Source organism: Amblyomma maculatum, unplaced genomic scaffold (genome assembly GCF_055883805.1).
Source record: "Amblyomma maculatum isolate TAMU_Amacu unplaced genomic scaffold, ASM5588380v1 scaffold_28, whole genome shotgun sequence".
NCBI lineage: Eukaryota > Metazoa > Arthropoda > Arachnida > Ixodida > Ixodidae > Amblyomma > Amblyomma maculatum.
In genome coordinates this window covers 483,239-505,604 of record NW_028146753.1, presented here as the reverse complement: position 1 = coordinate 505,604, position 22,366 = coordinate 483,239, and the positions used below count along the sequence as shown (strand labels likewise).

The 22,366-nt window shown below is 48.4% G+C and overlaps 1 protein-coding gene across 1 annotated transcript; it reads left to right on the top strand.

Moving 5' to 3' along the window:
* The first annotated feature begins 1,569 nt into the window (after positions 1-1,569).
* On the top strand, positions 1,570-2,667 carry LOC146170898 (uncharacterized). The gene is made up of 2 exons (XM_084586719.1): positions 1,570-2,289; positions 2,641-2,667. Exons 1-2 carry the CDS (start codon positions 1,570-1,572, stop codon positions 2,665-2,667), a joined length of 747 nt encoding a protein of 248 aa, XP_084442845.1.
* Positions 2,668-22,366: the final 19,699 nt, after the last annotated feature.

Genomic DNA, 22,366 nt, shown 5'->3' with positions numbered 1-22,366 from the left:
TGGAAAACAAAACAGTATTTTTGTATAGGAGCTAATGTGGAAATACATTGACTTTCTCAAATGAGGGAAATTATACATCACTAAGCGAATGTATATTATTTACTATGTTTTCATTTCTGTTTAGCATGCACTGTAAAAACAAAAACAACTTTTTGGACATTTGTTTCATTCAAAACACGCTTACACCCTGCGTCTTGGGTGTTTGTGCCATTGCAAATCACTTCTTGCCAAGCGAATGGGTGCTGTGGTTGGACAATATGCTTGAGGGTGTTACGGGCAAGGATATTGTTGTGTACGCGAACCGACGCACTGCCACACCGCCTCCAAGCTAACGGACGCAAGGCGCTCCATTTCCAATGCCTCCTTGCACCTGCGAGCAGGCCGTTTTGGAGAGACCAGCAGGGGTACCCCGGCCTGCGCCGACGACGACGCGCGGACGTAACCCGAGCCGTGCGTTGACTCGGAACTGGACCGTCCTGGGAGCATGTGCGCGACCAGGGCACGAGAAGCAATGCCTTCTTTATAATGCATGATATTTTGCGTGTTTCTTAAGCTTTCGAGCTCCTTGCTCTGCGTATAGATTAGCCGAGCCCTCAGTCATCGCAACGCCTCCCGAAATGTTTAGATACAAATAAGATTTAGTTACCAGTAAAATAGTGTTGGCGCTGCTGCGCTTGCCGGTATTGAAGCTTGGTCGCACTTTTTTCCTTAAAGGTTCGTGCTACAGCTGCGTGTTCAGCGAAAATTACGCCCAAGGTAGCAACCACCGAAGAGCCAGCGCTGATAAATTTGCCAGCGATGCCAAACTCGACATGTTAAAATGACTGCAGTGGACAAAATAGTGCGCATAGGTATCTAGAACATTAGATGCAAGTTCTAAAGGTCAAGAAGTTGTAATTGTTAGAGCAGCCGCAATGGCCTGTACACTTCGAAACATGCTTCGAAACATTATGTCCCAATCTTATGAATGCAGTCCAGACATAAGAAGCAAATACGTTACTGACATTACCAGCTCCCCGAGTGGCCGAGTGGTTAGCGTAGAAAGCTACGGAGTACGAGGTACCGAGTTCGAATCGCGCCGGAGGTGCAGTTTTTTTTTTTCGCTTAGTTTTAATTTTTTTTTATTTTTTAGCTTTTTTTAATGTAGTTTAGGTGCTTCGCTACGTTTTAGCTTTTACTTTTTATCCAAAAGTGCTCATTGGTCAACACTCATGAACAACACACAAGAAATGCACACATTAGGTACCAACCAGAAACACGGTGGCCAACTTTCTTGTGAAACTCATCAAAAATGCATCAAGAAAATGTATAGAAATGTTAATGTGCATGATGAGGAATGTAATTACCATTTAATCAGAAACTCATTAAGCTTTTTTGTAAGGGCCGCTCCAGGAGACGCCGCACTTACTACGTATGACGCGCGCGCTTGTGCACAAAAGTAAAGAACTTGCCGCGCTGCCGGCAGGCACGATCAGAGTCGTATTTCGCCCGAGAGGCGGATTCTCCCTGGAAAAGCTTCCAGCTCAAAGTCCCTTGCAGGCACTGCATGCAACTCCGAGCTGCTCAGTGATGGGCGAACTGCACATCAGAGTTCATCCCACAAACAATACCTTCACGGTAGCGACGGTGGCGGAGGCAACAGCTCTCGCCTTAGTGAACATGCAGGAAATCACTATAGATGGCAAGAAATTCCCGGTAGCCGCGTATGTCGCGGCACCTCCAGCGGCAGCCAAGGGTGTTATTTCCCGTGCATACTGGAATGAAGTACCAGATGAAATACTAAAGGACTTGCAGTATCGCAACCCGGAGGCCAATATCATAGCGGCTCGACGCATGGGGAAAACGTCGTCAATTCTAATAACATTTGCTTCTGGTCCGGTACCCCACACCATCAAGTACATGTGTGTTGTACATCGATGCACCAAATACAAGGGCAGCCCTGAAGCTTGTACAAACTGCCGGAAACCTGGTCACAGGTACGATGTGTGCCCTCTCCCAAGAAGCGGACTCTGCCCCCGATGTGGAGAGAATCACGACAGGCAAGAAGACACTTGCACGCCGAAATGCATTCTTTGTGGTGGGAACCACCTTACCGGTACAGGCTCATGCAAAGCCAGGACCCCCCAGCCTCGACGACGGACAGCGCTGAAACCCAAAACAGCCTTGCCCACGGCAAAGGACTTTCCACCCCTAGTGCCTCGTCAGGATCGCCAGCCAGCCTGCACCAAAGCCAGCAGTACACCCCAAACATCAGGGCGGGAGGAAGAGATAGCAGTCCTGCGGGAAGAGGTAAGGCATTTAAGGGCAGCCGTTAGCTCTATTCCTTCCACATCCAACCAACCCCCTCAATCGGCAACACCCCAATCGTTCACACCCCCTCCCCAAAAAAAACGGAGACCAGAAGCAGTTCCAGACATTGACTCCAAATTCAAAGACTTTGCCCAAAACCTAGAAGCCAAGGTTCTGGCTCAGACTCAAACGTACTTTGAAACCGCCATGGCTAGGCTTACAGAAACAATTATCAGACAAGTAACCACAGCCATTATGCAACAGATTCCAAAAATGATTGCTGGAATGCCTTCGAACACCCCAGCTGACAACCCTACACCAACTTTCATCCTTCGCCTTCCTACCCTCCAGCATGGCCCTGTCGACAGGAGGCAGTAACCCCCGACTACGCATTTTGCAATGGAACTGCAGGGGGTTTCGCCGCAAACGAGACCTCTGCAGCAACTACTCTCTGCTTCCTCCACACACCCCGATATATTAGCGTTCCAGGATGCTGGAACAAATGTATCACTACCAGGATACGCTCTGGTACCCTCTGACATCACTGCCAACCCTAGGGTTACCACGTATGTTCAACACTTAATTCCATACACTTGTCACGAAATACACTCCTCGGTGGCTCACACATATTTAGAATTTTTCCCGTCTACTCAGAAATCCTATCCCCTATTCATCCTTAACTGTTACCTCGTTTCGAGACAGCCGGTCGCCGAATTAATTGCTCTCATTAAAGCTGAATCCAAAGTGGCAAAAAAGGACCCCCTCATTATTATAGGCGACTTTAACTGCGCACATGTAGACTGGGGCTACATGCGCACCAACAAGAGAGGAGCGGAATTAAACAACACCCTTCAGATGCTGGGCCTCTCTATATATAATGATCTCAGCACACCTACAAGAATCGGCAATAGTGTCACCACCGATACTAGCCCTGACCTTACATTCGGCCGAAACCTTCCAACACTGGTATGGAGCAACTCGAATGAGACCCTGGGCAGTGACCATTATATAATAACTATAGAGGTTGACTTTGCCAAAAAAGCTTAAATCTACCGTGTCCGGCAAACTAGCTGGGATAATCTGCGTAAACACAGAGAGGCCAGAACATTAAAGACCCCCTTTAACCTCCACACATGGATGACACAGCTCAAGGAGGATGTCCAGGCTTTCACGCAAACTTTAGACACCACCCCCGAGACTGCCATTGCAGATAGTAGGTTAATGCACCTTCTCGAAGCACAGAAGAGTATCCTTGCGCGCTGGAAAAAACATAAGCATAATAGAAAGCTTAAACTTAAACTGGCGCAAATTCAAAAGCAGGTAGAGGAGCACAGCGCCGCCCTCAGTAAACATAACTGGCACCAAATATGCGACGGGTTGCGAGGTAATCTCTCCTCCTCCAGGGCCTGGCATCTTGTTCGACACATGATAGACCCCGCACAAAATAAAAAGGAAACCCGGCTTACCCTCAAAAGGCTTATCCTTAAACATCGATGTAGTCAGCAATCGCTCTTAGCCCAACTGCAATCAAATTATACTACTGTGGGCCAAGCAATATCCTATCCAGACTACATAGGCCCTGATCAACCCTCCCTAGATGCCGCCATTATGGAGATCGAAGTTAGATCAGCCCTCCTTAAGCTACGCAACTCAGCCCCTGAAGAGGACCAAATCACCAATGTCATGCTCAGAAACCTAGATGACCGTTCTATTTCCCTGCTCACTGAATACTTTAACGAGTGCTGGGAAGCGGGGCAGCTGCCGGATGAATGGAAGCACGGTAAAATAATATTCATTCCTAAACCAAACAAGCCCATAAATGCCCAAAATCTCCGTCCCATGTCTCTGACATCATGTCTGGGCAAACTCTTTGAGCATGTCATCCTCACCCATCTTACGCAACACATGGAATCCCATGGACTGTATCCCCATAGCATGCTAGGTTTTCGAGCTCATTTATCGGCGCAGGACGCCCTACTACAGATTTCAAATGCTATCCTCAATGATATGCCACACCACACCAGAGCAATACTGGCAGTTGACCTCACCAAAGCATTTGATAAGGTCACGCACAGTGCTATCCTGCAAGGCATTCAAGAGCTGCAGCTAGGGCCTAAGGCCTATAACTATATCAGGGCCTTCCTGAACGGACGCACCGCCTCCCTGCATATAGATGATATACAGACCCCCTCTTACACACTTGGTAACATTGGCACCCCGCAAGGCGTAGTGTTGTCACCATTCCTTTTTAATATTACCATGATCCCGCTGGCAAAGGCGTTAAGCAGTATCCCACACTTGGGACACACCATTTACGCGGATGATATCATGGTTTGGACCACATACGGCTCGGATGGAAACATAGAATCTACACTTCAAGAAGCGGCCACAGCTATATCTACCCACACGGAACAAATTGGCCTTGAATGCTCCCCGACAAAGTCAGCACTCTTTCTACTCCGGCCGCGGCGTGTTCCTACCGCCCCCATAACAATTTATCTGCACGATACTCCCATACCACAAGCTCCCAACCTCCGCATTCTTGGTCTGAACTTACAGGACACGGGGAAAAACGACCTTACCCTGAAGGCACTAAAACAGTGTACTTACTCTGTCATCCATCTTTTGAGAAGGGTTTCACACTCGCGAGCCGGCCTAGATGAAGCTGAAAATTTAAAGGTACTACATGCATTTGTGCTCAGTCGCCTTCTTTACACCTCTTCTTACCTGAACCTCTCCTGTGCAGACAAAGATAAAATCAACGCCTTAATCCGCACGGCTACCAAAGCAGCGCTCAACCTACCGAAGACCACTAGCACGGACAGGCTCTTAAAACTAGGAATGCACAACAATATACGAGAACTTATAGAGGCACATCGGTACACACAGTACCTTCGGTTGGCTGGCACGCAAACAGGACGACATATACTGGATACTCTCGGCATTCGCATACCCGCACATGCTGAAGAGTTAAACCTTCTCCCTCAGGCCGTGCATTCAGCGCTTATCCTCAAATCTCTTCCTAAGAACGTCCACCCAGAACACCATCAATCCCGCCGCGTGGCGCGAGCCAAAGCTCTCCATAAACACTATGGGACTGCAGAGGATGTCCGCTGGGTGGACGCTGCATGTGGTTCAGACCGTTCGGTAGCTGTGGCCTATAATCCAGCAGCCCCCCCCCCCTCACTCACTTCATAGACCCTCCCTGTAACTCGCAAGTAGCAGAGGAAGTGGCTATAGCCTTAGAAATCGCCCAAACAGATGCGGCTTACATACTTAGCGACTCCAAAACAGCCATACCTAACTTTGCCCGCGGACGCGTCCATCCTCCCGCGTGGCAAATATTGAGAATGTGCACCCTGAATTCTGACAGGCGTATTGAGCTTATATGGGTGCCGGCTCACTCTGGCAATCCCGGAAATGAGGCCGCCGATAACATAGCCCGAGGATTTATTAGCCGGGCAAATGGCGACCCATGCCGGAATTTCTCGAGGGAGCGGGCACATATATTTTCTGAGCTCACACAGCAAGCACGCCTTGCCCGTCGACTCTACCCCCCTCCCCACCCCCAGCTCTCTCACTCCCAACAAATCCTCTGGAGGCGTCTTCAAACCCGAACGCTTCTCACCCCTCAACGCCTATCCTACTACCGACCCGTTTCCCCTGAGTGCACTCTCTGTGGAGAGTTGCACGCCACCATGGACCACATTCTTTTCGGCTGCCCTGCCGATCCTCCCCCGCAGGGACAGCCCGCCATCGGATCATGGGAGAAATGGGAGGCCCTCCTTACGTCGCAGGAGCTGGACACAGAACTTCGCTGTGTGGACCGGGTGCCAGTGCCATGGCCCTACGTGACCTGGACACATGCGCGTAATGTGAGGGCCGTGCGGTGGCCCTGGGCCCTTGAAGGGTCCAAACTCGCTCGTTTAATAAAGTTTTTTTCTCCTCCTCCTCCTCCTCTGCCGGTGTTCTTGTTAATGTAACAGATTTTGCTTTTTCTTTTCATACGCGCAGGCGGTATCGTTTGATTCCGCTGGTCGGAATTTCATTTTTGGCCGATGGACACTTGCTATGATAGCACGGCTGTAGCATTATGAGTTCCCCTACACTATATAATTGAATTTATTGATTTAAGTGACCAAAGAATTTATACCTGAATTTAGTGAAGTCCATGATTTCACAAAATAATTATAGCTCTCCTAATTTAATTACATATACTTCGTGCATATTGCTGCAAGTCGTTTCATTGTCGGAGGGCAGGGCATTTTGAGAACGCAGAAAGCTCAGCTGGTCAATGGCTGCGCGTTGGGCGCGATAGATGCTCTAGACGTCTTCGTCCTTTTCGTCTGCTCCACGTTTTCTTCGTGAGTTCTACAATTGCCCCTAGAAAGTCGAATTCATACCGGCCAGGTAATTAGTCGTTCACACCGAGGTACCACAGATTCATACGGGCGACATGGGTGACTTCTGTTATGGCTTATCGATGACCACTTGCGGCCATGCGCACTATTATGTTTCTTTCATGCGTTATGTATTTTCGCGGATCGGTTAGACAGATCTCGTGCCGATCCTATGGCTTGCGCGATACCGCGGAAAACACTGCAAGTCTTCGAACTGCGCGAAGATGGAGGCGTGCTGGGACAAGCAGTTCTACAAATCTTGCTTAGTCAGGTGTTTAAGGATGAGCTGATCTTCGGAAGGATCTTCTGGTCAGCAGGCGAGTGAGTAATGGGTTTGCCGGGGGAAGCAGAAGAGAGAGTTGCATATTTCAGCATAGCTGCGCACCTGAGGCTTTAGTTTCCAGCCCGCCGAAAAAAGAACAGGTTCTGCTGAACAATCCGGCATTGCCCTCCTGCAGGGAATCCAAGTAATGCGGCCCAAAAATATTCCTTGGCACGCTCGTAATATAGTAGTGCCTCAGTAGCCTCAAAGGAATGGTTAATGGCACGGGAGCTGGATACCTGAACGTACAGTGCAAAGTGGGGCGGTATGGTTACTTCAGCACAAATAACCAGTGAGTGTCTTCACTATATGAACACTTCGAAACGTTCACGAGAAAGAAAATCCCTAACGCTTAGCTCTAGCGTCCGACAATCAACTGTAGAATCCCACATATGCAGGAAGTCCAATTCCCGAATTACGTTGCGTATAAATCGAGCCAGTACCATAACCTGCGCCGGGAATATTGTGCCGGCCCCCACGAAACTTTAACGTTGGAAAAAGCAACCGTATACAATATTTTTCCACTGACTTCATAATAATTACCAGTTTTATCCCTAACAAATATTTACTTGAAAAGATTCTACAACCTAAAATTATGACCGAAACAGTAGCGCCAGTATCTACTAACGGCATAGTAGACGAACTGTCAAAAGCACATCAACGTGTAAACAGATGGAGGAATACTAGGCAGCAGTGCACATTGTCCAGTGACTTAAGCTCTATCGGCTGCGCTGGTAAGTTTTCGTGTTATATATTTTTTTTTTGGTCCAGCAAGCTAGCTGAAAGCGTGCCTTTTCTGGACTGAGTTGCTATTTCTCATACTCCCTCCCCCTTCTAGAATACTATAAGTTCTCGAAGATATATAATCGCGCTGATCGAGAACGAAAATAGTTGATTGCCAACCTCCTTCCATGCTGCTGCTCAATGAGCGCCGGGGTTACTAGAGAGGTGACTTGCCCGGAAACCACCAATGCTTTGAATGTTGAACTCCACAGCCTGCCACAGTGTGAAGCACAACGAAACCAGCTGCCAGCTCCTGACCGTCGACGAAGCAACAAATGAGTGGAAAGGGTACCTTATTCCGGCAGAAGCTTACTTTGAAGCCAATGTCATCACCGATCAAAAAGAAAATGCACTCAGACGATACAAGTGTTTCCAGGAGGAGTTGCACCTTCGACTCACAATTCCCTCAATTATGATGAAGCATTCACACTATTAAACAACTACTGCGACTCGAAGCACCACGAGCTACCAAAGGGCTATAAACGTTTCACGCTTTGTCAACAAAGGAGTCGATGCGCGCATTATGGGTCGAAATACAGTGCTTCCAGACAAGACACTAAGCCAGATGCTGAGAGCCCGAATTGCATGCGTAGTAGATTAAACAAACCTACACAAACAACTGGTAGTTAAAAATAATTGAACGCAAGATCACGCCGAAGCGATCGCAACTCCAGCAGACACGACTGACAATGAAGCAAAAGCTATGAATGCAAAACTGGCGACTGTGTTTAGAATGCCAGCTAGGGATCACTCGTCCTGACGAGATAACCATGCAAGTAACGCGGGGCAAGAATATAGACTATGTCGAAGCAGGAAACACGATGATAACGTCTGCCGCTAGATTTAGTGCACGATGGTTTCGCTTAAAGTGACGCAGTCACTAGGCGAAGAAGTGCGACAGAGTGAAAACGTATTTGAATGTTACAATGTGAACTGAAAGCGTAAAGTCATCACATCAAAAAACGAGAACATGGACGAGGCGCACGTATGGACGTCAATTTCAGGATGGAAAAAAGGCTTGGAACTCTGAGTATGCCGCACATTTAGGTGGATACAGCACTGGCAATGGAAATTAACACTGTATTCCCTATGTATGTCATACCAAGGCAAGTGTAGAACTCACAACGCGCGCAGTTGCCTCGTTTGAGATAACCGCAAGTGAAGTTGCCATGTTAAACGGGGCAATGCTGGCTCTTGGAGAACTCCAACTGTCCGTTCTAAACAAAACTGCCCTTTCCACTGACTGCACGCGACTGTTCAGACCAGGCATCTGCGGCTGCGATTTGATTGCAGCGCTCGGCAAGAGAGGTTTCTCGAATGGAGGGCTGACTGTGTCGGATCCAATATTGTGCAAATGATAATCGAATGCATGGTGAACAAACTGGTCGTCAAATATGAGGGCGTCTTTTGACATATCAGAGGTCATCAAAGGACTTCCAGTAACCCTGAAACTCGAGAAAAGGGCGACCACCAAATTACTGTAAGGTGAAACCCCATTATTATGCTCTCCTCGATACGTTCTTTTGTGTCATTATTCGGCAGGTGTAGCGTGGGGATGATATAACCTGTCAACATTCAGACTGGGCGAGACTCATCGTAGTTGTTAAGAAGGACGGCACCGTAAGAACACATGGTTACTTTAAAGCCATGGTTAACCCTGCCTGTGATATGAAATATAACCTACTTCAAGTTATCTGGGACACATTCGCAAACTTAATTCGGCGGGACTACTTGAACACATTGGATTTGAAATATGCTTAAAACCAGGTGCTCCTAGACAAAGCGTCATGCGGAACCTGTGCGAATTACACGCACTGAGGACTGTTCCTCTACAACTGGCTTTCATTCGACATAGCTTCTGCACTCGCTAACTCTCAAAGAAATACGGACGTAGTGCTCTACGGGCTACCAGGCGTCTAAGCGTACCTTGATAATGTATTAATGTCATAAGGCAAAAGCGACTAGAAGAAGTGTCTCAAAAAGCGCTGGAACGCTTTAGAGAACATGGTTTCAAAGTTAGGTTTGACAAACAAAAGTTCAGGCAGACATCAGTCACTTACCTGCAGCACCGTATTGATCGGAAAGGCTTAAACACCATCGAAAAGAATGTAGCCTCCATTATGCAAGTAACCCTCCAAGTAACATGAGCGAGTTATTTTCGTTCATTTGTATCCTCACAACTGCACAAGGTTTTTGCCAATCATAAAACGAAATCTTTGGGAATGGCTGCAGCCACATAAATCGGTGTTCGAGCGAGGTAAACAATCCTGAAGATTTCACATCTCATGCATTTTGATCCTAACGAGGCGCATAAAGTTTTCGGTGACGCATTCCCTTATGGCGTAAGCTCAGTGTTTTTTTTTTTTCGAAAGAAAATGACTAAAACGAAATTCCAGTTCAGGACAGTAACAACGCTAGCTGTGTTTTAGCTTGTGGTTAAACCGGGATCTACGCGAGAGCTATCTGCATGGCTACACTTAGATTGCACTTAAAAATAAAGCAATGGCTTTTGCGCATACTAGTTTACTCTGTGGTGTGAGCTTTATTTATGCCGTAGGGGGCACTTTTTACAACTAAGCGCGATGCGGCGAAAGCCTCTAAAGAGCGGTGGTACGAATCCTTCCACTATTTCACCTCTTTCTCTATTTTCATTCCACCATCGCAATGACGTGATGGAGTAAGCTATCAGCCAATATATAAAACCCCGCTTTAACCGAGCCGTAAGAACGTGTCTGCGTGGCCTAGAGATGACGTGAATGCAAGCGTTTTGGCAGGCTGATTGTGGTATCAGCCTCCCATATAAAAGAAGAGGCCCGAGTATGCACCTCCTTTCAAGCGTGATGTCAGAAAGCTCTACGTCTAGTCAGTGTTTGGCGATGTGAGCTGCCAGCTACCGCCTCCCACGATTTCTACTACTACTTCTTCTCAGCGGCTCAAGATCAGTGTAACCACGGCCGAAGTGCGAACGCGACGAAAGTGCGATCATGGCGCAGAGGCCAGGTGGCTACCTTATTGTAACTCTCGCACAAAAGCGGAACGAAACGCCTCGCATCTGTAGAAATAAGCATTAGCCCTCATGTATGGCGTGTTTTCCCTTTCGTGAGTATCTTCTCTGCTGGCAATTTACCCTGGTGACCGACCATAAACTACCGCTGGAACTGCTCAGGCCCAGTCGCCAGATGCCAGCGATGGGCGCCGCACAAATTGACCGGTGGGAAGCAATCTTGTGTGACTACCACTACAAACTACAGTACATGCCAGATAAATATATACAGACAGCAAATGCCTCAGCAGGCTGCCAGAGCCGAATGCAGAGGCAGTGACCAAGGGTGCGATTACAGAATATGTCTCTGCATTGAACGCCCTGGATGAAGGTACAGTGAGGAGCCACAAGTTGCAGAAGCTGACTGATAAAGAATCAATGTTATTCACAGTCACGTATTTCGTCTTGAATCAACAGCCTTCAATCACGAGAGATATGACGCAAGATTTTTTGCTATTTTGTCGTAAGCTATAGTGATCATTAGCTCACGTACTAATCTACTGGGTCAAGAGGGTCAAAATATTTCAAGAAGCGCTGGAAAGGATGTTATAGCCGCTGCATAAAAAGCACCAGGGATCTTTGCCAATAAAATTGGTTTCTCGGTCATGGTTTTGACGGCCGAGGCTTGACAAGAATATTCAAGACTTGACAACGCAATGCAAACTGCGTCGACAACTTCCGCATGCCTAAATAAGCTCCACAAGTGAGTTTGCCTCAAGTAGCGAAATCGCGGTCGCAGATGCAGATCGCTTTTGCAGGCCCGCGAGGCGGCAAGATGATGCCATTAGATGCCCACACGAAGTGTAATCAGGCCGTGCCCATGAATCACGTGACACAGCATGCTGCTTAAAGTGCATGTTTTGTTGTTTCGACGTAAACGTGCACCAACGTGCCCGAAAATAGCACGAAATTCACATAGCAGGACTTTGTCACGTTTGTATCAAGAAATATTATTATAATCCTATGTATTGCGAATTTCTATACACAATATAATGAAGCCGCGGAATGAGCGACTCGGAACACAAAGGACGGAGTGCATACAATGGGACAAGTGGTCCACTTTAAGCCTATAAGCAATCAGTTCTTAATGCGCTCGAAGGTTGCTAGGGTATTTCAAAGGCCAAAAGGCATGCCTTTAAATTGTTAGGAACCGTCAGTGGTGACGAATGATGTTTTTCACGGTCTCTCTTGTTGACAGAGCTCCACCAGTAGCCGGAGCGATGGTCAGTGGACGAAAGGTAATTGGCTCCGTGCAAAGTATCAAGCTAGTCGTCGACATATAATATTGTAAAACAGGTATTGGGCTCTTATATGTTCAGCGCCTATTGCTGAAGAGAACGACAAGCATGTTCAACGCGCGATATGGGCAGGAAAGAAAAACGACAGCGAAGCTCGCTTCGACACTCGTACGTGTGCTGACACAAGTCTCACGACTGATCGCAGAACGCTCTATTGACTGTTGACGACGTATCGCCCTGTGCAGTCTTCTACAACAAGTGGTGGAGGTGCCAGCAATCCCCTCAACCTGGAGCTTCACAGCCGAGCTTTTCCTACCACTTCCGCGATGCCTGAGACCGCCAGCCAACCGCCAACCCCATCGCCTGTCATCTGTCCCGGTGCAGCGCGTCAGCGCGACCCAGCCATCTTCAGCGGCACCGATGACACGCATGTAGAAGACTGGTTGGCGTCGTATGAACGCGTAAAAGCGTACAACAAGTGGGACGACACCGTGAAGCTCACAAACGTCATTTTCTATTTGAGCGACGTTGCCAATCTATGGTTTCGCAACCATGAGAGTGACATTTCTAGCTGGACGGCTCTCATGACCAGCCTGACCGAAGATTTTGGCCGCCCTGCAATACGTAAGCTTCGCGCCGAGCAACGCTTCCGAAGTCGGCCACAACAAACCGGCGAAAACTTCACCAGTTTCATAGAAGTGTCGTAGATCTCTGCAAGCGCGTAAACAATACCATGAGCGACGCCGAGAAGATCGGACACATTATGGAAGGCATTGACGGTGACGCCTTCCAGATCATCATCATCATCATCAGCCTGACTAAACCCATTGCAGGGTGAAGGCCTCTCCCATATTTCTCCACTTAAATCGGTTCCGTGCTAGCTGCATCCACTTGATCCCTCCAAACTTCTTAATCTCATCCGCCCACCTAACTTCCTGCCGCCCCCTGCTAAGCTTTCCTTCCTTTGGAATCCAGTTTGTTACCCTAAGCGACCATCGGTTATCCTCTCTTCGCACTACATGTCCTGCCCATGTCCATTTCTTAATTTCCACTAGAATGTCGGTAACTTGAGCTATTTCTCTGACCCACTCTGCAAGCTTCCCATCTCTTAATGCTACCCCTATCATTTTTCGTTCCATAGCCCTCTGGGTGGTCCTCAACTTACGTAGAACTCTCTTGGTTAGCCTCCATGTTTCAGCACCATAGGGGAGTACAGGTAAGATGCAACTGTTATATACTTTCCTCTTTAGCGATACCGGTAAGCTGCTAGACATAATCTGCGAGTGCTTGCCAAATGTGCTCCATCTCAATCTTATTCTTCTTGTTATTTCCTTTTCATGGTCCGGATCTGCGCTTACTACCTGTCCTAAGTAGACATATTTGCCTACTACTTCCAGTACTTCGCTACCTAATGTAAACTGCTGTTCCTTCCCGAGGCTGTTGAACATTACCTTAGTCTTCTGCATATTGATTTTCAAGCCTACCTTTCTACTTTTCCTGTCTAGGTCATCAATCATTATTTGTAGTTCATCCCCCGAGTTACTTTACAAGGCAATTTCATCAGCAAATCGCAGATTACTGAGGTATTCTCCATCTACCCTTATCCCTAACTGCTCCCATTCCAAGTCTCTGAATATTTCCTCTAAGCAAGCTGTGAATAGTACTGGGGAGATTGTGTCTCCTTGCCTAACACCTTTCTTTATGGGAATTTTGTTAATTTCTTTATGCAGAACTATGGTTGCTGTCCAGCCACTGTATATATCTTCCAGCATTTTCACGTACGGCTCGTCTACCCCCTGATTTCGCAATGCCTGCATCGCTGCCGAGGTTTCAACTGAGTCAAATGCTTTTTTGCAATCAATGAATGCTATGTATAAGGGCTGGTTATATTCCGAGCATTTTTCTATCACCTGATGGATGGTATGGATATGATCGATAGCAGAGACCGTTTCCGAAACCCTGCTTGATCATTTGCTTGATTGAAGTCTAAGGTTGTCCTGATTCTATTAGCGGTTACCTTAGTAAATACCTTATACGTAACAGACAGTAAGCTGATTGGTCTGTAATTTTTAAGGTCCTTAGAGTCCCCTTTCTTATGAAAGAGGATAATGTTTGCATTCTTCCATGGTTCCGGTACCGTCGATGACACCAGGCACTGTGTATACAAGGTGGCCAGTTTTTCTAACACGATACCCCCCCGTCCTTCAGCAAATCCGTAGTTATCTGATCCTCTCCAGCTGATATCCCCCTTTTCATAGTTTCTAATGCTTTCTTGACCTCGTCCTTCGTCACTGGTGGAACGTCTGAATGTTTTTCCCTACCGCCAATCTCATTACGGTCCTGACTACTTTGCCTACTGTAGAGATTTATATAGAACTCCTTGGCTACTTTCACCATCTTATCCATATTCGTGATGACGTTGCCCGCCTTGTCCCTTATCGCATACATCTGGTTTTTGCCTATGCCCAATTTCTTCTTCACCGCTTTAAGGCTTCCCCCGTTCTTTACAGCATGCTCAATTTTCTCCATGTTATACTTCCTTATATCGGCCACCTTGCGCTTATTGATTAGCTTTGATATCTCGGCCAATTCGATCGGGTCTGTTGGATGGGAAGCTTTCATTCTCTGGCGTTTCTTAATCAAATCTTTCGTCTCCTTAGACAGCTTACCGGTATCCCCTCTAACTGTCCTACCGCCTACTTCTAGCGCGCATTCAGTAATGATATCTTTGAAATTATTATTCCTTGCTTTTAGGGTAATGTCGCCATCTTCGGTTAGAGCTGAATACCTATTCTGTAGTGAGATCCTGAACTCTTCTGCCCTCCCCCTCACCGCTAATTCGTTCATGGCTTTCTTTCTTACTAATCTGTTGCGTTCCTTCTTCAGATTTAGGCTAATTCGGGACCTCACCATCCTGTGGTCACTGCATCGCACTCTCCCGATTACCTCTACATCTTGCGGGGGTTCAACACATTATGAAGTGGATTTCATTTTTAGTCTCAACGTTCGGACTTTTCCATGTCCATTTCCGGTTCTTCCGTTTGCTGAAGAAGGTATTCATGATTCGTAAGTTATTGCGCTCTGCAAACTCAACTAGTAACTCCCCCCTGCTATTCCTAGAACCAATGCCATAGTCACCTACTGCCTAGTCTCCTGCCTGCTTTTTCCCTACCTTGGCATTGAATTCGCCCATTAGTACAGTATACTGAGTCTTTACTTTTCGCATTGGCGATTCTACATCTTCGTAGAAGCTTTCAGCTGCCTGGTCATCATAACTACATGTTTGTGCATAGGCCTGTACAACCTTCAGTTTATACCGCCTTTTTAAGCCTAATTACGATTCCTGCCACGCTCTCATTATTACTATAGAATTCATCGATATTACCCGCTATATACTTATTGACAAGGAAACCTACTCCTAGTTCTCGCCTCTCCGGAAAACCTCGATAACACAGTGCATGCCCATCCTTCAGTACAGTATATGCCTCATTAGGCCTCCTAACCTCACTAAGCCCTATGACATCCCATTTCATACCTTCTAGTTCCTGTAAGAGCACTGCTAAACTGTCTTCACTAGCTAGGGTTCTTGCATTAAACGTTGCCAGGGTCAGTTTCCAATGGCGGCCTGTCCTGCGGAGCCAGGCTTTCTTAGCACCCCCTGCTGCGTCACAGGTCTGACCGCCGCCGTGGTCGCTGGTGACTGAGGGCCGGGGTTTTGTGTAGCTTATCATGGGAGGTTGCGGCCAATTACTGCACCAGGGTGGCCAACTCCTGTTCTGGTGAGGGAGTGCGTTGCCGAAGGTGTTCACCGGCATCAGGTCGCACCCCAAACCTGTTTATGAAATTCCATCGACACACGGATTTCTTTCTCTTTTTTTTTTTAATCCGGTCGAGAATTGCGCGGCACCGGGGTTTGAACCCCGGTCCTCTTGCATGCGAGGCAGATGTTCTACCGCTACGCCACCGCCTTCCAGATGCTCGCCGCGAAAAACCCCCAAACTCTGTCTGACGTTATCAGCTTCTGCCAAAGCTTCGATGAGCTGCGCAAGAGGCGGCTTTCCACACGACGTGCTGGCCTTCAGCAGGCCTCTCTTTCCAGTTTGGCTCCCTCCGGGGACGGTGCCCAGGACCAGCAGTCGCTAATTCAGCACATTCAGCAGTTTATTCGTGAGGAAGTCGCACGCCAGCTTTCCTTGTGCACCTTCACTTGCCCACCAACACCTGCGCCTGCGCCGTCGCTCACTCCCACTCTTCAGCGTGTCATACAAGAGCAGGTCGCTGAGGTTCTGCCTTCACCTCCTCAGCAGCCGTTGGTGGCGGCTCCTCTCACGTACGCTGATGTTTTGGTGCGGGCACCACCCCCTGTCGCCCCTGTGTACAGCCGGCCTCCCCTCCTATACAAGCCTCAGGGACGCCAGCAAAATGAGCAATCTACAATCCCCCTTATCGTCCGGTTCTCCTCCGTCGACCACAGCCACACCCTTCCAACCCCTGGCGCACACAAGACAACCGACCTCTCTGCTACGCCTGTGGAGTCGCCGGCCATGTGGCTCGTTTGTGCCGCAATCGTGGCCCTCGTCCCTACGACTATACACGTGAGCCGATGTACAATCTTCGTCCGTCCCCCTCGCCTGTGTTCCCTGAGCCTCCTCCGCAGTCCTCTTCAAGTTACGATCGCCGCTCCCACCGCTCGCCTTCTCCTGGCCGTCGTTCCCGATCTCCGATGCTCCGCCGCCAATCAGCCGTTAACACGGAAAACAAACGGCCGCAGTTCCGGAGGCAAGAACTGCGCCATCAGGGACCAACTAAGACCTGTTCACGTACCGGCCAACATTATTACCATATTCATCGAGGGAGTGCCTGCCGAAGCACTTGTAGACACTGGCGCAGCCGTTTCTGTTCTTAATTACGCCCTCTGTCGCAAACTCAAAAAGGTGATGACGCCGCTTCCTGCAATTTCGCTTCGCACAGCCAGCGCTCAGGACATTCGATCATTAGCCGCCTGCACCGCCCGCCTTGTCATCGACGACGTTCAATACACAATAGAATTCCTCGTCCTCGCCCGCTCATTACACGACGTTATCCTTGGTTGGGACTTCCTTTCCAATCATAACGCCATAATAGACTGCGCCCGTGCTCAACTTGAGTTATCACCCCTCAGTGACACGTTTTTCGACACATCCGCTGCTGCTGCCGCTACCGTGCACGTCGCAGAGGACACCGACGTTCCGCCTTTCTCCTCAGTGCTTGTCCTTCTTTATAGTGCTGCTCTTTCCGACGCCACTGTTATCTAAACACCTTCGTTATGATGCGCTGACCAAAAATCCGTGTTGCTGCCCTATGCTGTGCTGACAATTGTTCGCAACTCAAGTGCTATTTTTGTTTGTAACCCGTGCCCCTGCCCTACCACTTTACTTCGCGGCCAGTCACTGGGTAGTGTTGCTTTGCTCGATTCCACGCCCACCTATCGCTTCGACGATACCATCGCCGGCCTTCACATCAGCGCCATAACACCTATTCCTGTCGCCACTCCATCATCTCTCGAAGGTTTCCACTGGTCCATCGACCCTGGTCTGACGCCCTTACAACGAGCCCAGCTTGTCGCCATCCTACAACGTTTCGCGGCTTCGTTCGACTCCCAGCAACCTTCGTTGGGGCGCACAACTACCGTTACTCACCGTATTGATACCGGCACCCATGCCCCTTTGCGCCAGCGTCCGTACCGTGTTTCAGCCGCCGAGCGCCGCATTATTGACGAACAGGTGACCGACATGCTCCAGCGCAACGTGATCCAACCGTCGCACAGCCCTTGGGCGTCTCCGGTCGTCCTGGTCAAGAAAAAAGACGGTTCCATCCGATTCTGTATAGATTACCGCCGACTGGGACATTTATCCTCTCCCTCGTATCGACGACGCCCTTGACTGCCTGCAGGGAGCTGAGTTCTTTTCTTCAATGGACCTGCGTTCCGGCTACTGGCAGGTGCCGATGGCAGAGGCCGAGCGCCCAAAAACCGCTTTCGGCACACCTGATGGGCTCTATGAGTTTAATGTCATGCCATTTAGACTGTGCAATGCCCTGCCACATTCGAACGCATGATGGACCACCTACGCAGAGGGCTCAAATGGCACACTTGCCTTTGTTACCTTGACGACGTTGTCATCTTTGCCCCAGATTTTCCATCTCACCTCCAGCGCCTTGAGACAGTTCTGCGATGCCTGACCGACGCTGGCCTCCAATTAAATTTCAAGATGTGCCTTTTCAGAGCACGGCAGCTAACCATACTCGGACATGTCTCCAAGGATGGCGTTCTTCCCGATCCGGCAAAATTACGCGCTGTGGCAAAATTTACCGAGCCAACAAATGTGAAAGAACTCCGCAGTTTCGTCGGCCTCTGCTCGTACTTCCGCCGCTTCGTTCGCAATTTCGCCACAATCATCAACCCTCTCACCAAGCTTCTGTCCAGCCACGATCTTTCAGCCTGGTCTCCGCACTGTGATGATGCCTTCGCGACATTCCGCCACCTTCTGACGATTCCGCCAATCCTGCGTCATTTCGACCCTTCTTCTCCCACGGAAATCCACACTGATGCCAGCGGCTTCGGCCTCGGCGCAGTACTCGCTCAGCGGAAGTCTGGCTTTGATGAGTACGTTGTCGCTTACGCAAGTCGGACCCTAACAAAAGCTGAAGCAAACTATTCCGTCACCGAGAAAGAGTGTCTCACTATTCTCTGGGCAATAGCAAAATTTCGTCCCTGCTTGTATGGCCGTTCTTTTGATGTCGTCACCGATCATTACTCCCTCTGCTGGCTGTCTTCTTTCAAAGCTCCTTCTGGTCGACTGGCCCGTTGGGCTCCGAGGCTCCAAGAATACGACATTAACGTCATCTATCGCTCTGGCCGTAAACATGCCGATGCTGATGCTCTCTCACGATCTCCCTTGCCGTCTGAAGCCACTCCTGCTATATCCGTTCTACATCCCACTGAAATGCCCACTGATATGACTTCCGAGCTACGCAAAGACGCATGGATCGCTTCATTCCAGAATTTTTGATCTGGCCGCGCTTCACGGCCTCCTTGCCGCACTCTCCGTCGCCAGTCTCACCATTTCGCCATCAGAGTAGAGCTCCTCTACCGTAGGAATTACCTTCCGGATGGTAGAAAGTGGCTGCTTGTAATTCCGACCCATCTACGCTCCATAATTGGCTCCCATTACCACGACGATCCCCAGTGTGCCCACGGCGGCTTATTGAAAACCTTCACTCGCCTTCACGCGCGATTCGGACAGGAAAGAAAAACGACAACGAAGCTCGCTTCGACGCTCGTACGTGTGCTGACACGTCTCACGACTGATCGCAGAATGTTCTATTGACTGTTGACGAGGTATCGCCCTGTGGGAGGTCTTCTACAACAATATATATTACTTTCAAATCGCCGCATAAGCCCACGAGCATATCACCCAGCAGCTTGCATATTGGAGATGAGTTACAGCAGGTTGACACAATATCATACTTAGGAGATATCATGGACAAAAATTTTAACTGGCATCATCACATTGATGCCCTGTGTAAAAAGGTGTCATATTCTTGCTCTACATTAGCCAAAGCTTCTAAATATTTTCAGACTAATACTCAAAAAACATTATATTTCAGTTTGTTTCAATCACAGCTTGCATACTCTATCGAGGCCTGGGGCTTTACATACCCATCTTATATTGATCCTCTGGTGAAATTGCAAAAAATGGCTCTTAGAATGATCAACTTCGTTGCACCAAGAACTCCATCGCGGCCTTGATTTAAACAAAATAATATAATACCACTAATTAACCTATGAGACTATCGCTTAGCAATTTTCGTAAACAGTGTGGGTTGCAACCCTATCACCTTTCCTTTAGTTTCAATCAAATTCCCTCCCTCCAGGTGGCATTCAGCCCCACATGGAAAGCACTTACTTCCAACATCTAACAATCATTATGGCTATAGATGTCTCTGTTTTTTTGGTGTTAAAATTTGGAATGCTATCCCATGCTCAGTCATATCCTAACCTAATACATTTAGAGCACTTAAGAAACTTTTTCTCTATACAGAAGTGTCTGAAGAAAGGCTATTTGCATACTCTACCCGTGGCATAGTATTCCGAATATGAAATCACTTTTTTTTTTCTCGTTTCGTTCTTTTTGTTAAGTAATAGATTTTTAGTTTGTATCATGTTGTTTTGTATTAGATTTGTTTCATTTCGCACAGGTAAAATTGTCATGGTGTCACGGTAATTCTACCCCGCACCTCCACCAGATTTGTCTTGGTGTTCGCGACTGGGGCTAGGTTAACAGAGCCGGTGCAGGTAGAATTACACGGTTCAAGGTTTAGGTACGTCCTGCGATTCCAGAGCCGATTCACTTAAACATTGTTTTTCACTCCGAACGCCCCCTGGCAATATGTATTTTGTTTTCTTCCTGAGTCGTCAGTAGACATACTTGTATCCATTTTGGGCTCCACGACTACCCTCTGGCTAAGGATCCCTTAGTGTCTGATGTAATTCCTTGTCTACTTTGAAATAAAGAAAAAAAGAAAGAAAGATATGCGGAAGAGGATATGCATCTTTTTCGTTATCTTAATAAAATTAGGTAGTACACACAGAATCTCTAATAGTTATCTTTCTTCTTGAGCAGCACAATAGGTGACCCCCAGGGGCTACAGGAAGCCGCGATTATGTCGTTCGCCAACATCTTCTCGACCTCCATTTGAATGACGTGCCGCTCGGCAAGCGAAGTACGTTAGTGCCGCCTATGAATAGGACTGGCATCACAGGTGTCAATGCAGTGACTGACAACTGTAGTTTGACCACATGAGGGGGTGCCGAAGTCAAAAAGGTCACTGTAGGTGAGCAAAAGCTTGTGTAACTCCGCAGTGAATTCAGGTTGGAGATCAGCTGCAATCATGCTGTTAACAGGAAAAGGGTGCGGTGTGAAAGACGAGGGATAGCTACACGGACAGCAGTAGTTAGAGCTGAACTGGCACAACCGGTCATCAGCAAGAGCGTAGCTAATGAAATTCCCTAGGGCAGAACTTGATTTGACAAGCTGAAGTTAAGGGCCGGGAGAGTGGTGCGGTTCTAAGAGATATGCAGAATTAACTGACGAAGGGTGACGTGCATCTACAGAATGACATCAGTATTGGGACACGCGAGATAGTTGTCGTGTGGAATAGGTGGGAATGGCGACATAATGATGTAAACGGCAGCTTTAGGAGGAAGGCGGCAGCACTGTGCTGATCACAGGTGGGGTGAGCAAGAGGGCTCTTCAGTGCAGAGCGCACACCAAGCGAAGTAGGCCGGCAGAACAGTCAAAAAGGGCAAAGTGGGCTATTAAAAGTCAATGCCAGGGATAACGTGTAGGCATTCGTGTAGGACGGTCAACAAAACTAAGGCATGACGGCAAGCAATGGTACCTCGCGTCGTACACATCCAACCACGGCAGCAGGGTTGCCTGTGGAGGAGACGGCTGGCGTAGGGATTTTCTAGAAGCGACGGCGAAATGAGCAGCTGAGAATGAACAGTTGGGCTCCGGCATCAACAAGAGCAGAAACGGGAACGTCCACAAGGGTGTCGATGAGATTATTTGTAGTGCAGGATTCAGCAGTTTTTTTCGGTCCTGATTACAAATGCAGCTTCACCTCCAGGAGCTGCATTGGCTATTTTTCCGGTATGTGGGCGGAATATGACGGTGACGAATTTCGGCTAAAAAGAGAAAGCGCGAGCTTAGGGTTTTCTGGGATGGTGCATGGTTTGCATCACGGGCAGTGAAACAGGGGTCAACACGGGTCTGGTCGGGGTAAGGTGAGCAATAGCGAGGGGCATAGTCTGCGCGGCGGTATACGTAGGAGAACTGACGGGATGGAGTGTGCCAATGGCTACGGCATAGACGGGAAATGTGGCAAACGCGTGAACAAGTAAAGCAGATGGGGCGAGTTTCGTGGGTACGGCATTCATTCGGATTGCGGAACCGATATTGGGGTGAGAAAAACGGCGTCGTATGGGCAGCAGCAATTACTGAAGGGGCAGGTCCAGAATCTACAATGCCGGCTCCGCAAGCAGAAGGGAGGTCCATATTTGTAACTTCTTAACAAACAACAACAGGAATGAGTGATATAGTAGCCAGAGTGTTGTAGGGCGTATGCGATAATGAGGCTGCGGGAGACATTGCCTCAAGCTCAAGGCGGACGATGCGGGTCAAAATACTGTCGTGAGCAGGCGGTCAAGGAGTCGGAAGATCGACACAGGAAGAAGTAGCAGGCGGGT

Coding starts and splice junctions, on each gene's coding strand:
- LOC146170898 (XM_084586719.1), top strand. CDS start 1,570: ATGGGCGAACTGCACATCAGAGTTCATCCCACAAACAATACCTTCACG. Junction 2,290..2,640: donor TAGCAGTCCTGCGGGAAGAG/GTAAGGCATTTA, acceptor CCTACCCTCCAG/CATGGCCCTGTCGACAGGAG.